This window comes from Stigmatopora argus, chromosome 24, assembly GCF_051989625.1.
Source record: "Stigmatopora argus isolate UIUO_Sarg chromosome 24, RoL_Sarg_1.0, whole genome shotgun sequence".
NCBI classification, from domain to species: domain Eukaryota; kingdom Metazoa; phylum Chordata; class Actinopteri; order Syngnathiformes; family Syngnathidae; genus Stigmatopora; species Stigmatopora argus.
In genome coordinates, this window is record NC_135410.1 from 480,292 (window position 1) to 496,418 (window position 16,127).

The following is a 16,127-nucleotide window of genomic DNA, read 5'->3' on the forward strand; positions in this document are numbered from 1 at the left end:
CCTGAGTTAGAAGGAGCCTAGTAAGCACTGTACTACTTGTTCTCCCATACAGTCAACTTAGGATAGCTGCATGCTGTGTCCCTTCTCTGACAGAACTGGACCAGCATTTTGCCAAACCAGACAATAAAGATGCTTCTTTGGATGATTGAATGTATGTGACTTCTTGAATGAGAGGCATTGCCACCAGTCAGAAGTGGCTAGTTCCAGTAGGAAGCAAAGAAGAACCAAGAGAACAAGGACAGTTTGTTGGTGGGAAAACCACCACCAAGGACAAGATGTGCTCACTAAACCGGGCCTTTTCTCTCTCTGTGTTCCCCAGGGAACCAATAGCCGGCTTGGATGCAGCAGTGGACTATGTTAAGGTAAGGGCAATGTTTTGTTTTACAGCGAATTTTCATTAATAAAGCTTTGGCTATTGAGATTTTCTATTTAATTTCCCAGAAATTTAAACCAGGTGTAGAGATGTCCACTCTTTATGTAAGCAAAAACAAAATATGTTAGGATTATTGCATTTTTGGTCATTGTTGGGATTAGTGACTCATAATGGGTTAAACTTTACATGAAGACTACACTTTTACGTCAATGCTTTTCTTATCTTAAAACTGACGCCAACAAAGTAGCACATCACATTTATGCAATTCCACATATTTTCTATTCAGTCTGGACTGTCTATACAAGGATAAAAATAAGTCAGAAACATGCTCCAGTGTTTTATTTTTTTTAGACATTCCTCCATCCTGAATAACTTCAAAATAAATGAACATGTTTATACAATGTTCAATTTTAGCAAAAACAACTGTTAGAAAACATGATGTAATATAACTGAACTATAAGCAGCAGAGAAATCATTTAACAACCCCTGTGCAACAGGTGGCAATAAAACCATCACTCAAGGGGGAATAAATTCACTTACATGATGGACACTAAGGGAAATTTGTACACCGTCTGAATCCCTGCTTAACCTTGAAACATCATATCTTATATCTAAATAAATCTGTCGATATCCAATTTATCGTTCCACTGTATTAAAACAAAATTTTTACTATGTAAATGCAATTTGTGAAAGTAAGCCATTGCTATGTGGGGTTGAAAAAATATTGCACTAACATTTGTTTGGTAAAGATATAGATATGATTTGTTTTATTTATTTTTTGTTAAGTCTTATCTTTTCACTGGAGATTTCTCAGTTTTTTTCCCTCTCTCTACGTTTCCTTTTTGCCAGAAACCTTTTAAATGTTTCCTTAAAGGTCTTCATAGGAGATGAACACTAACGTGTGTGTTTTTTAAAATGACAAATATAAAAAAAAACATACAGTATTTCAAAGATGTGCAGTATCTAAAATAGACCACCACCACAATAAAAATGTTGTCTGCAACAAATGAATGTGGTACTTGTGGAAACACATCTGATGATGAAAACGCCCAGATAAAACATTTACTGTAGTGATTGGATGTTTATTCAGTGTTAGATTGGCCTTCTCTTTAAGTTTCCATATACATAATGACCATTAATGTTCCGCCAACATTTCAGAACTCACATTTGCCAAAAAGTAAAAAAACATAGCAGATTAACTGACTTCCATAGTGAACTACACAAGTGCAGGTAATGTCGACACAATTTCTTCATCACCATGACAGTATGGTTCATTTCTTCCACTCCATCATTCCTCCTTCTGTCTATTCAACATACTTTTCCACCATCTTTTAGCACATATGTTTGGATGCTGACGCCTAAGTGTGGAAAGCAAACTCAGTGTTTCTCACAAGAACACAAACAAACACACTCGCGCACACCCACACACACGCACGAAGAGTTCTAGTGTTTTGTCGGTCAAATCAGGACTTTGAGCAAGAGTCAACAGTGTGTTCTCACTGCACATGGGGCCACTGTATCCCAGCTCTTATATAATAGGTGTGAACGTGTGACTGTCAGCCAGAATTCCAGGTGTGTTTGCGTTTTTACCGTGGAAATTAAAAAGTCTCGCAGGCACGCAGGTGCTCTCGTATCTTATTTCCGGGGACGAGGTCAAAAGTGCACGCCGTGCATGAAAAGTACATTGTTCGGCACACATCAGTGATTGAGCAGAGTCCAAATGTGTGCAGGAAGCTTGCATGCAAGGGAAGGAAGTGTCTGTTCATGACAGTACAGTAATGCCTTGACATACGAGTGCTACGACAAACAAGCAATTTGAGATATGAGTAAAATTTCGAGAAAATATTTACCTTGAGATACGAGACACATTTTGATATACGAGCATACAGAGAGGCTGCCTATGAGAATATTATCTCGCCGCAACTACCTCGTGTAAATGTCTCTACAAGCACTGGGTGGAGCGTTGCATTTTTTTCAGTGTTTTTTTTTCCTCGTTAGTCAGTGCAGAATAGTGTACGCGTGGCGGAGCTTGTTTGCTAATACGAGAGGAATTACTTTCCGTTGGCAAGTGGTCGTGCATTATACAATTGTGAGGACATTTGTGTGCATCGTTTTCGGAATATTTTGAAGGGAAGACAAAAGCAAACAACCCTCGATAGGTTCCTTTTAAAAACTGCAGCTGAAAGTCACGGTGGAGGCAGGGCAAATAGAGCGAACCCAGCAGAAGAAACGTATAAAGATTTAAAACAAAATGTGAATTAAGTTTTACTGTAAGGGTAGATTAAATTTACTATTTTTGAGTGTCTGTATCGTAATCCAAGTTCATTTTCATTTGTTATGTTATGAGCGTGTGGCCGTGCAAAAAATCTCTCTCTCTCTGTCCCTCTCTCTCTCTCCATCTAATTTTACTACTATTAAACATCATAACCGCTAGTTATTTGTTACTCCGTTTATAGATGGCGAATTAGAACAAATACAAATGTTTTTCCATTCCAATATCCTGTTTTTGATGTTTTTTTCAGAGGGTTGCAACAAAATAATTTGTTTTTAGTTCATTTCTATGGGATTTGAGATACAAGTAAATCAACATACGAGCTCAGTCCCGGAACGCAAGTTTATTTGGCTCCGTGTCTTTACTAGGATGCCTGATATCTCCCATGGGAAAAAAAACTCACCTGCGAGATTCTCGCTTTATCCTTTCTTTTACTTTTGAGCCATAGCGCCTTGGAAGTGAATCTTAATTAGTCCCTTGCTGCCCTCAATAAGATGTTTCCCTCCACTTGTATTGCCAGTAAAAGTGATACTATAATGGTGGTTCCACAATTAGAGGACATTTTGGTATTGGAATTTTTTTAACAACAAGCTTTCACTTTTTTTTTAACTTTATAGATGTTAAATTAACAAAAGTTTGTTTGATTAGCTCTGATTTAACCCTTTCAGGGACAGTGGTCACTCGAGTGGACAGCTATTCAGAAGTTGACACTTGAGAGCCTTTAGAAAGCAAGTGACTATCTTTGGTCATTTAAATATTATTTATTTAATAAATAATTGCTACAAGACCTTTTTAAAATAATTCATCATTAACAATATCTGGCTAACAATAACAGGCTTGAAAGATCTCAACTACACTTAAACATATCTACGACTGTCTGTATGTACCTCTCAAAAAGAACAACAATTAACAGCGACCCAACGCTTTTGTATAAGGAAAAACAATCAAGAATTTAAATAACTAGGAATCACTCTTGACTCTCAACTAGCCTTCAAATGACAGATAAGAAAAACACACTATATAAAATTAAATTCAATTTGTCCAATTTTAGATTTTTCATTGGAAACAATATAACACCTGAGTCATCAAAATTATATTTTGACACATTGATCATATCACACATGACTTACTGCCTAACAGGTTGGTCATCGGCCTGCAAAAAACACTAAAACCAATTGAAGCCATTAATAAGCAAGCTTTGAAAATATTGGACAGAAATCCAAAAATGCACCACCACTGTCAGATATTAAAAAAAACACAAACGCCTGAACTGGAACAATATTGTTAAATATGCAAGTGCCACCTTAGTTTGCAAAATCTTCCAACACAAAGTCCCTCCTCCACTGCAAGATTTTGTACAAAAAAAATCCAACACATCAAGAAGGGCTGGCTCTAGAGGTGACTGTGTAGTTCCCTTCAAAAAGAGTACTTTTAGCTAAAGCAGCTTCTCTGTCCACGCCGGACATACCTGGAACTCAATACCAATTAACATACGTGAACTTCCGTCTTGAACCTCTTCGCCAATCATCTTAAAGCCTGGCTGTTAGTTGAACAAAATTGCGATCACGACGCTGTCTAAAATTGTGCTACGTGTGTGTATGTATGTATCTAGTGTGTGTCATCGTTTATCATGTACCTACACAAAGGACTAAAGACGGAAATTAGCCCACGGCTACAATCTTACATATTTACATACATATGTTCATTAACATGAAAATAAATATGTTCATTAATATGTGCTGTCCCTTATCAAATAAATCAAACTCAAGACAGCCATCATTATTGTATTTTTACATTTATAAATACATATACATATGAATAGAATGTTATTCATCATCCATTCCGCTTTTCCTGACAAGGGTTGCAGGGGTGCTGGAGCCAATGCCAGGCAACTATGTGCAGTTGGCAGGAAACACTCTGTATTGGTTGCTAGCCAGGGACGAAAACTGAGAAAATAATGAATAAATTGAAATGAATAAAAACGGCAATACAAACTGACTATGACCTCAAGTAACAAGATAAAGTAGATTGTATTTGTCATACTATTTAACTTACGTATTTCATGGCATAGACAGAGATCGAGTTTAAAACATTGAAACTGGACTGACCGTGAATACTCATCTTTTAGTGCCATTGACTGCGCTAGAATCCAATCCATTTTGACTGCAGGTGGAATAAAAAATATATAAAATAAATTAAATGAAAGGGATCAATTCTAAATCTTTTTTTATTTAAGATTTAATTTGGTCATTGCCACCTACCTGATGGTGTAGATGTTCACTCGCCTGACTTCGGTGCGGGCAGGCGCAGGCTGGATTTCCACTATGATTGTGAGTGCGAATGGTCATTTGTCTCTCTGTGTGCCCTACGGCTGGCTGGCGACCAGTCTAGGGTGTGCTCTGCCTTTCGCCCAAAGTCGGCTGGGATAGGCTCCGGCACCCCCCGCCACCCTTATGAGGATGCGCGGTATGGAAGATGAATGAATGATTTTGATCATTTGGGGCTGGGAAAAGATAATTAATTCAGGGGTTACTCTCGATTTTATTTTCAAACATCCTTTTCTCTTGTCGTTCAATTCTGAAATGAACCATATTATTGGATCTGTGAATAGATTTTTATTTTACAATGGGGAAAATATATCAAATAAAGACATCAAACAGAAAGTTTGAACTTGTGAGAGATAAAAGTATGATAAGCAGATATTGTGTGGATGTAATCTGTGCTTTGAGCTAGATGTGAACGAGTGGCAGATATGGGAGAGTAACAGACAACATGCAGGAAAGGGGGAAAGAGAGAAAATATTCTTTTACAGTCATCTCTAAAGAACTCTTTTCTTTCATTTCCTTTGAAGTCATAACACAACTTCCCTCCGCCCAAAGAGAGGACTTTCTAAAAACAATCATCTCCTGTGTGTGGTCTTGGCTCGCCTTCATACAGAAGCCTTTGGTACACTAGTAGTTTTTCTATAACAATTACATGAATCTGGCATTTTACATTTTAAGAATAAAAACACAAATATACTAGTTAACTGCTCATTTAAATGGGATTGAAGGTATTGATAGTGGTAGAGAGGAGGAACTCGCTTGCCACTTGGTGGTCAAAGTTTGGTTAGACAAATTAGGCCTCGGAAAGCTGAGCTGTCGGCATGCCTGTTTGAGTTCCGTCAGTAGTGGAGACTCATCAGGCACGTCGTGCCAGTCTGACAGTGAGCCATCACGAGTTCTTCTAACAAGCATTGAGAAGCGTTACGCTCCACCAACCTGACCGTGGGTGTGTTCATGTGCGTGACAGCCAATCAATCAATGAGATTGTCTGTAAGCAGGACACACTGTTGGCCAACAGCAACAGTTGTGTTATAAACGCACGCCTGGTCAGTCTCATTTGGTTACTCGGACAATCTCATTTCTATACATTGCCTTGGATAGAATCCTTAAAACCAGCTTTAGAGTGACAACATATTTTAAACTAACTCCGTTATTGGAATATTTTGACTTCTCACATCAACAAAACAACAGATAACTAGAGTGATGTTTTTGATTCGCTACCACAGTTTGAAAACATCCATTTTTACAAATTGTAGTATGTCACGTTCCATATAGCTTTATGCCTTCCTCCCACAGTCCAAAAGTCATTCATTTTCCGTACAGCGCATCCTTTCAAGGGTTACGTGGGTTGCTGGATCTCAGCTGAATTCGGGCGAAAGGCAGAGTACACCCTAGACTGGTTGCCAGGCAGCCATTGGGCACACAGAGAGACAGACCACCAGTCGCACTCAATCATATCACCAGCGAGCGGAAATCGAGCCCGTTTCTTGCCTGCACCGAAATCAGGCAAGTGAACAACTACCCATCAGGTGGCTTTGAAAAGTATATTGCAATTTCGAATTCCGTCACTCTTTTTTAAAAAAAATGTTTATAGTCTTTTAAGTGTACGAATGATGTTTTGTATGTGTTTCCCACAGCATTGTCGTAATCAACTTGACACTAATCTGCAAAATTGTCTTTGATTGTCCAGGTTAACGAGATTTGCGAGTGAGGAACAGTAATATATGTAGGTTATCTTAAGCTAACTAGCTTGTTCGTTAAGAATTTTTATCACAACAACCCTTGGATCACGAACCCTTAAGTTATCCTTGGCAGAATTAAGTATACGTACACGTGTTTGAACCGGGAAAATCATCATTAATTTTAGATTTTCACTGGAAGTGAGATTCTTCTGCCACATATTTTTTACCGTATTTTCTCTCATATAAACCACCCCGTGTATAAGTCGCACCCTTAAAATTGCCTTAAAATCGTTAAATTTTACAATTTCTCACGTATAAGCCGCCCCCTGATTCTCAATTTTCACCTCCATATTCATGGTTTTAATAGGGACTACAAATGTTTTACTTTGACGGGAAAAATCATCGCACTTGGTATTTCTGAGATATTGTATGAATCAAAACCACATTATTAGGGTCAATATCATAAGGAAGTTAATAATTCATCCAGTGATGGTTGTTTTCTTACTGCAAATAACCACAAATAGTAAATGTTAATTTGCCGACATCTTTTGGTGAAAAAGAGTATAGCAACGTTTTAAGTCTTGTGCGCATATAAGCCGTAGATCATTTTTGAGTTACAAATGCGGCTTCTATTCGAGAAAATACGGTATTCATTTCTTACTGGGTTACTCTTAATGTTCTCAGAATAATGACTGCACTATTTTCAAAAACTACTTACTACACAAAATGTATCATCTAAGCCAGGGGTCTCAAACTTGCGGCCCGCGGGCCAACTGCGGCCCTCGGGACGATAATTTGCGGCCCCCGTCTTAATATGAAAGATCGATTTTTTTTTTTTTTTAATTTTTTTTTTTTTTTTTACCCCTTTCCCCATGATGGCGCCGTTTAAGTGGCAGCCAGTGGCAGTAGCTCTGTCCACTCATGTTTTTCTTGTTTTACAGCATGTTTTACATGAAAAATTAGAGGGAACATTGACATGCACCTGCTTGTGGCAGGTGTGATACTGGTGTGCCGATAGCGAGCAATGATGATGTCGTGACCGGATGATTCGCCTAAAGACGTTTCGCCGACGGACGTTTGACAGACGGACAGGTCGTACTAGTATTTGTTAGTTTAATGACAAATACTAGTATTTGTATTTAATCATTAAACGCTGTTTTCAGCTGGATTTGACCGAATTTGAGAGCATTTTGAGCCGTTTGGCGAATGGACGTTTATAGACGTTTTTTTGCCTCCATCGCGATATCATCCAGTATTTGTATTTAATCATTAAATGCTGTTTTAGGATGGATTTGACCCGATTGCTGTCATTTTACGGCTCGGTTCTGCTACATCTGCCTGCCCAAGGGTGCTTACTCCCGGACTGCCATTGATGGTAGACGAACATTGATTTTTACTATAATTTGGACAACACCGGCGGCGGGCCGGATTAAAAATCCTAACGGGCCGTATATGGCCCGCGGGCCGAGGTTGAAAAACTTGTACACACACGATCCGGCGGGGCGAGCGTTCGAATCCCGTTTCGGCGAAACCTCCGTTCGGCCGAATAAACGTTCGGTGGAACGTCCATTCGGCGACCTGCCCGTCTGTCAAACGTCCGTCGGCGAAACGTCTTTAGGCGAATCATCCGAGTACCGATGATGTCGCTCACACTGGTACTCAGTGCGCTCAGGGAGGTTGTCTTTCTGCTCAGACCAACAAAAAATTAGAGGGAACTTTGGTTCGGAGCTGAATGAACCAATCACGGTAAGGTATACGGCTCTGGAGGGCGGGACATCGGCCGGGCTGTCCAGTGTCTCGCTCACTCACTCATTCATTCCTCCAATCAGCTGGGCGGAGGAGAAGCCGTGAGGCCGATCACTCCGCTCGGCGCGCACACTCCTCCGCTGCTCTCAGCATAGAACTGAATGAGGCGCTATGATCCGTGATCCAGCCTGTGTCAGTGTCTGTAGCCATCTCCGCGATTGAAACGGAGAGCGAAAGTGCACATGCGCCACAAACCCGCGCGACTGAATGTGAAAGATCAACCCGAGACTCATTCCAAGTGGAAAAACATATTACAGAGCCCCAGAGATGTCTCTTTCAAAGCCTGCCGTGAAGAGAAAGGTCGGTGATGAGCACAGACAGTTTCAAGAAAAGTGGGGAGTGCAATATTTTTTTGTTGAACACAGGGGCACCCCGACGTGTCTCATTTACACTGAAAAAGTTGCGGTGCACAAGAAATACAATTTGAAACGTAATTGTACTACGAGACATGCTGAGGAGTACGAAAAATACCAGGGAGATGAGAGAGCCAACCAGGTTGCCAGTCTTAAAACACGTCTTCTGAGGCAACAGGATCTCTTCAAGAAGGCTACCAAAGACAGTAATGCAGCAGTCAAAGCTAGCTACGCCGTTTGTGAGTTGATTGATCCTGTGCTAAGTGATCCCAAATGGCTCATGGACTTGGCTTTTCTTGTTGATATCACACATGAGCTTAATGTACTGAACAAGAAGCTACAAGGCCAGGGGCAACTTGTCAGTGCTGCCTATGACAACGTGAGAGCATTCTGCACTAAACTTGTTATGGAAAGCCCAGCTCTCTCAGACAAACCTTTGCCATTTCCCAGCATGCAAGGCTCTCGTGGATGCAGGCACACCATTCAGTGGTGAGAAGTATGTTGAGGCCATTTCGAACCTACAGGAGGAATTTGATCACAGATTTGCAGACTTCAAGACACACAAAGCCACATTTCAAATTTTTGCGGACCCCTTCTCCTTTGATGTGCAAGATTCCCCTCCTGAGCTTCAAATGGAGCTCATTGACCTGCAGAGCAACTCTGCACTCAAAGCCAAGTTCAGGGAGGTGAGTGGAGAAGCAGACAAGCTTGGGCAATTTTTGAGAGAGTTGACCCCCAGCTTCCCTGAACTTTCCCGAAGGTTCAAGCGGACCATGTGCCTTTTTGGGAGCACATACTTGTGTGAGAAGCTCTTCTCCACCTTGAACTTCAATAAGTCCAAGTACAGGTCCAGACTTACTGATGAGCATCTTCAAGCTCTACTGAGGGTCTCCACTGCTTCCTCCCTCAAGCCAAATGTGACTATGTGAGAAGAAGCGCTGCCAGGTCTGTAGCAGCAAGGAGTAGGCAAGAGAAGCCGTGTTCAGAATATTTCATGTTCAATGTTCCATTCAAGTTCAGAAAGTTAAAGGTTAAAGAGCTGTTAATACAGACATTTGAAACGGAATAAAAATAATTCATTTTCTCTACTTAGCCAGCCAGTGTATATCTACTGTATGCTCATTAGTATTATTTGGTTTTGTATTACTGATTGATTTATTTTTTATTCATCTTTAAGTTAATTTATTTAATTCATTATTTTTTGTTAAAAAATAAAGATATTTGATAACGTTGGAATGTTTTATCAGTGCTTTTCTTGTGGAAATCCTGATGCGGCCCAGTCTCACCCAGACTCGGCCTCTAGCGGCCCCCAGGTAATTTGAGTTCGAGACCCCTGATCTAAGCAGTTTGTGTTGTGTGCTTTCTTTGGCCTGATTTTGGGGTGTTTTTCAAAGAAAGAATACAGTAAAAGATATGAAGCCCAAAACGAAGTAAGAATAGTTTCCTGTCCCTTGCTGTTTTCCAGAGCATTCCTGAAATGACGGATGTGTGTATTTTAAGGAAGGCTTTTATTCTAGCTGGTGATTTGAGGTCATTGTGGCTGGCAATGCTGTTTGTGTTGCTCCAAGGGAACGTTGGACATGTATTTCCTCCATGGATCCTCAGGGAGCCCACACTGTAATTACTGTCTTCATTCCCGGCGGCAGTAAATTTTGCTGGGGTGTCACCCCTGTGTATGTGTATTTGCTGGTGTCTTCTGCATTTCAGAGAATCATGTTATTAAGATAAGACTCAGCTTAGCTCTCAGGCATTGTTTAAGTTCATCTCAGGCATGTTCTTCCACATCAAACAATGCCCTTATTGATCTGTCATGCACATTGGAGCACATAAAAGTGGCCCACAAAATTGGAAGAAAACAACTGGAAATGTTTTTATATAGTATACACATTCTTTATATTGATAGAAAAGTACACTCTAAAACAGGATAAAATATCCCTTTTGAAGGTATGCATGCAGTTCTAATTATACACATGGAATTATTTACTGGGTAGGAATAAATACAAATAAAATTATCCCAAATAGTCTTCACTAAAAGCTATGTTGTGGAACAACAATTAATTAAAATACTCTCGCTCCAAATGTTTTTAATGCTTTACTGATTTGTAGTATGGAAACACAGCCATGGTGGTTTCTTTCTTGCATTTGTCAGGTATAATTTGTCACAATGTTTTAGGATTTTCATAGAAGCAGATGAAAGTAGCCATGATTGTCGACATGAAATGCTGAAAATAGTTAATTTTGAAAACAGAAAAACACCAGAGGCAAAATTCACAGCAATACAAAAGGGAGGGAAGAACATTCAGAAATAGTGTGTCAGCTGGATCTTACAATGTGACAACAACAAATAATAGTTTCAGATCAGGAGCCACAAACAACTGAATAAAATCAAGAGATAAAATTCCCTCCAAATCATGTGAAGATGAGAGACAGCTGCGCATAACAAGAGGTGAGGGAAGGTTTGGCAATCTATGCATTTATTTTCTGTCTGGTTCTGGTTCACGTGTGGTTGGGCGCTAGGGACTCATAGTGGTGAACTAAAAACTACACCCGGGATTGGTCACCCTCCTGTCAACAATAGTTAGGCCCATTTGTTAATTCCTTTGACATGACATTATGGCAGTTTAAAGCCCATCTCATTAAAAGGTGAGGAAGGGAATGGACCCAAATGCTGGGAATCAGGCAAACCAGGACAGAGTGAACTTTTTAGACTGTTAATAACATAAACCCATTCACTAAAAAGAAACCTTAATACAAAACTGAGACAAAAGCAACAACTAACTAAAAGAGCAAAACCAACTTAATAGGGAAACGTGGGGTAGACACTGACAAAGTGTCTAAAAAGAACGACAGGAGTTGACAAGACAATGAGTAACAGGTGGGTAACACAAGGGGCAACGGATATGGAAAGACAAAAGACAATGGGTAATCACCCGGACACATTCCACAAAGGAAAAAATCCAAGAATACTTAAAAGCCCTAAAAATACACCCAATATAAACCTAAACCTAACACATGAATGACACGGCTGAACAAGTCCAAACTGGCCAATTTACTAGAATACTTAAGAACAAGTAAAACACATAACAACCAGCAACAACAAATACAACAATGGGAACGTTGGAAGTAATTTGGAGAAACGTTATTATCAGTCATTTAATTGAACAATTAAACGTTGCCAACAAAAAACTCGAATACCTAAGCCACTGTAAATATATGGATTTCGCCATTGACGGACTATGCAATGAGAAGAAAGGGTGAGAAGAAGCCTCATATTTAAACTAGAGCTTGTGGGCTCCTTTTGACCTGCTACAAAAAATTATGATGAAAATATAAGCAATATGGCCCACAAAAGAAGCTTAAGTTTAAAAAAAAAAATTGTACAATTGCACATGCATTTATTTCAATAAGCTTTCTTTACTTATATATTCATTCATTCATTTTCTGAACTGCTTATCCTCACAAGGTTTGCGGGTGGAGGGGTGCTGGAGCCTATCCCAGCTATTTACAGGCACCAGGTGGGGGAGACCCTGTATCGGTGGCCAGCCAATCACAGTTTATTTATATACAGTAAGCTTAAATTCCAACCTTCGTGTGTGGAGTTTGCATGTTCTCCCCGGGCCTGCGTGGGTTTTCCACGGGTACTCCGGTTTCCTCCCACATGCTCAAATACATGCAAGGCAGGCTGGTTAAACTCTCTAAATTGCCACTAGGTAAGAGTGTGAGTGTGAATGGTTGTCTGTCTCGCTGTGCCCTGTGATTGGCTGGCAACCAATAAAAAGTGTCCCAAGCCTGATGCTCGTAGTTGGCTGGGATAGGCTCCAGCATCCCCTTATGAGGTTAAGAAGTATGGAAAATGAATGAATGGGCTAGATAGATGAATTATCTCTGTGGCAATCTCCAAGCGGCTTTTCTCAGTTACACTGTTAAAGCTGGGTGTGACGCCACACTGTGATAAATTTCCAAACCTAGTGTTCTTAAAGCAAATTAACTTGCAGATGCGATTGGAATTTATTAGAAAACAACACAGATAACACACTTCAATGGGGACATATCTTATGAAACAGTTTAAAATATGGGAAAAGGACTTTAAATTCTCAGTGAGGGAGGTTTTGCTAAACTACACACATATCATTTGGCCAAACCAGTGTTCAGTTTTTTGGGATGTGGGAAGAAACTGGAGAACCCGGAGAAAACCCACACAATGGATGTTAATTACAACTCTAACTTTTGGCAGGTTCGCACGTTTTCATTGTTTTATTCAAACCCGTAAGTATGTGATCACTCGTGACCTCGTATACATTTCAAGATGAGCAGATAAATGCTTTTATGTTATAGTTATTTAAAATCACCGTGCGCCACTCTAAATCCTGAGCGACTAACAACCATCAAAACACCATCACATGACTAGAAGCACCAAAAAATGATCAACTACGGTCAAATTGTGGAACTCGTATGGTAGCTTGAAGGACAAAATCATATTAAGTTACATTTTAAATGGGAAAATTAAAGCATTTTTAAAACAGATGAAATTTTAACCAGCAAAAGTGCCGTTTTCAAAATAATAATAAAATACTGGATGAATGATAACAAATTAAACTTAATGCGGGCGGAATTTCTCTAATGCTGCAGCAGAGGTAGCAGCAAATATTAGATTAGGGGAGAACATGCAAACGCCACACCAAACCTGGGATTGAACCCTCACTCTCAGAACTGTGAGGCCGATGAACAACTCGTCTCTGCCCTGCCAGTATTTTACCATGAACTTAAGTGGATTTTTTTAGTGTGAATTGAAATCATATACCGTGTGTATAAAATACTTCAATCACAATAATATTAAACAATTGTATAAAACTTAAAGAACGAGAATTAGGCAGCCTCGTGGTGTAGATGTTCACTCGCCTGACTTTGGTGTGGGCAGGCGAGGGCTCAATTCCCACTGGTGGTGGTATGATTGTGAGTGCGAATGGTCGTTTGTCTTTCTGCGTGCCCTATGACTGACTGGCGACCAGTCTAGGGTGTAGTCTGTCTTTCTACCAAAGTCAGCTGGGTTATGCTCCAGCAACCCCCGCAACCCTCTGGAGGATGCGCAGTATAGAAGATGAATGAAAATGAATATACACATTAGCTGCCCATTAGCTTTCTCCATCAGGCGCCATCCATGGCTTGGTCCGAGCAGAGAAAAAGGGAGAGAGTGTTTTGCTTTCGGCCACTCCCAACAGTTTCATGAGTGATTCGTTCATAGCAGACCACATGGTTCTCTCTCATGCCCTAATATGGAGTTTGGGGTGGAGTAATGGAAAATGATCACCGAGGAGGCAAAAGGAGAAAGTGGTTCACTCTGCAGGGGACTGTGGAGGAGAACATCGGTGAACGCTGTGAAAAATAGTCTTTTTGACACTGTTAATGGGTTGAGGTTGAAAGTTAAGCCAATTATGATTGTTGGTTATATTTGTCATAGCTGACAATCTAATCAAATGAATTTGGTTCACTTAAAATAAAAGCCATCTACAATTAGTCTTTTTTTGAAGAGACACATGGGAGACGGCCATGGACCTTTTCTTCACCTAGTGGATGTTTGGATACTTTGTGTAATCAAGGTGATTGTCGTTGGTATCGGGCCAGCTGGAGGCATTATTGGGTCACTTCCTGTCACTGGAGAAAAAGTTACTAAAAATGTCACAGCGATGTAACCTGAAGAACCTGACAGCAGCACTTTGCTGCTTCTACCACAACAAGGCTGTCATCAGTGCAAAGGTGAGAGGAAAAAGCCACTTTTGCCCATTGCCATGATGGGTAGCATGTTGGCAACATGTTTTCTTTTAGATTTTAGTTTGTATATTTGAGTGATGTCACATTAACTGAAATACTGGTTTTTAGGTCATCTGATGTTGTTAAAGAAAACTGGTCAGGCCACAGTTGAGTTAGTCTCAAAAATCCTTCTAAAAGAGCCTGGTGACACTTCCAGACTGAATAAAATCTAATCACGCTGAATGGTCCTCCGCATTCACTCACTCTGTCCGTGACTTGAACACAGGGCTTTTATTATACGGACCAGACACACGCATAAATGAGCGACTGTGTGACGGCGTGTGCGTGAAGGGGTGTGTATGTGTGTGCGTGAGCTCGTACGCATGAGATGCATTACCAGCTTTATCCATAAGTAGTACTGGCACACAGACAAGGCAATGTGTGATGGCACGGGTGAGCTTCAGATAGTACATTGGGTTGCAGCAAATGAAGGTGATAGCCTTCGTGAGGGTGATTCATTACTGACTTGTGATAGTTGGCCCTTTTTATGATGTCAGGGAAATGTACCAATGCCATTAACTTGATTTGATGAAACCAGCTTCATAGGGCAGCTACGGTGCAGCACAGCCAAGTGACACAGTGTCCCTCAAGATGGTTAGCGCCCATGTCTATTCTATTATTAAAAGAAGTAGACTACAGTATTGTTTCTCATCTCTCATTTTCTGAACCGCTTTATCCTCATTAGGGTCACGGGGGTGCTGGAGCCAATCCCAGCTGTCTCTGGGGCAGAGGCGGGGGACACCCCGTATCGGTGGCCAGCCGATTGCAGGGCACAAGGAGACGGACAACCATGCACACTCACACCCATACCTAGGGGCAATTTAGAGTGTCCAATCAGCCTACCATGCATGTTTTTTGAATGTGGGAGGAAACCGGAGTACCCGGAGGAAACCCACGCAAGCAGTATTGTTTCTCATCGCTCATTTAAGAACATGCAAACTCCACACAGATGGACATGACCTGGACTGTTATGTCAAAAAAAAATGTCAAAAATGTTTCACAGAGACTTTACGTCGCCAAAAGTTGATGCCCCTGAAACCAAACAACTTCCGGTTTGCGTACCGTATTGACAGGAAAATGACTTAAATCTCGTAATATTACGACTTTTTTTTCTTCCCGATATTACGTCAACCACCTAATATTACGAGAAACGCCGTTTTGTGCTCATACAGACTTCACGTCGACAACAGCTGAAGCCCGTAAAACCAAAGAGCTTCATGTTTACTTTACATAAAAATAAGCAACAAAAATACTTTAATCTCATAATATTACGATTTGAATCTTGTTATAGTACAATCTATGGATTCATACTTAAATTTTAACCTCGTAATAGTTCAATTTTAATCTCTTAATATTGAGATTTCTCTCTTGGATTATTACGATGTATGACTCCTTGTAATTTGCCGCGGCACACCTGAGCATCGCTCACGGCACACTGGTTGGGTAACACTGTTCTATACCCGAAGGTGTTATGTGACAAACTGGAACAGTGGAAGGCCTTGACCAAAG

At 40.4% G+C, this 16,127-nt stretch overlaps 1 protein-coding gene across 2 annotated transcripts in view; it reads left to right on the top strand.

The window, feature by feature from the left end:
* bcar3 (BCAR3 adaptor protein, NSP family member) overlaps positions 1–16,127 on the top strand; it is a 57,853-nt gene that overhangs the window by 17,422 nt on the left and 24,304 nt on the right. Inside the window, exon 4 of one of the 2 annotated variants that reach the window (XM_077594727.1) lies at positions 320–362. In XM_077594727.1, coding sequence (XP_077450853.1) covers positions 320–362 — 43 coding nt within the window. Of the gene's footprint in view, positions 1–319; positions 363–13,951; positions 14,565–16,127 lie in introns of those variants that run through there. The other variant, XM_077594729.1, reaches the window with a different exon arrangement.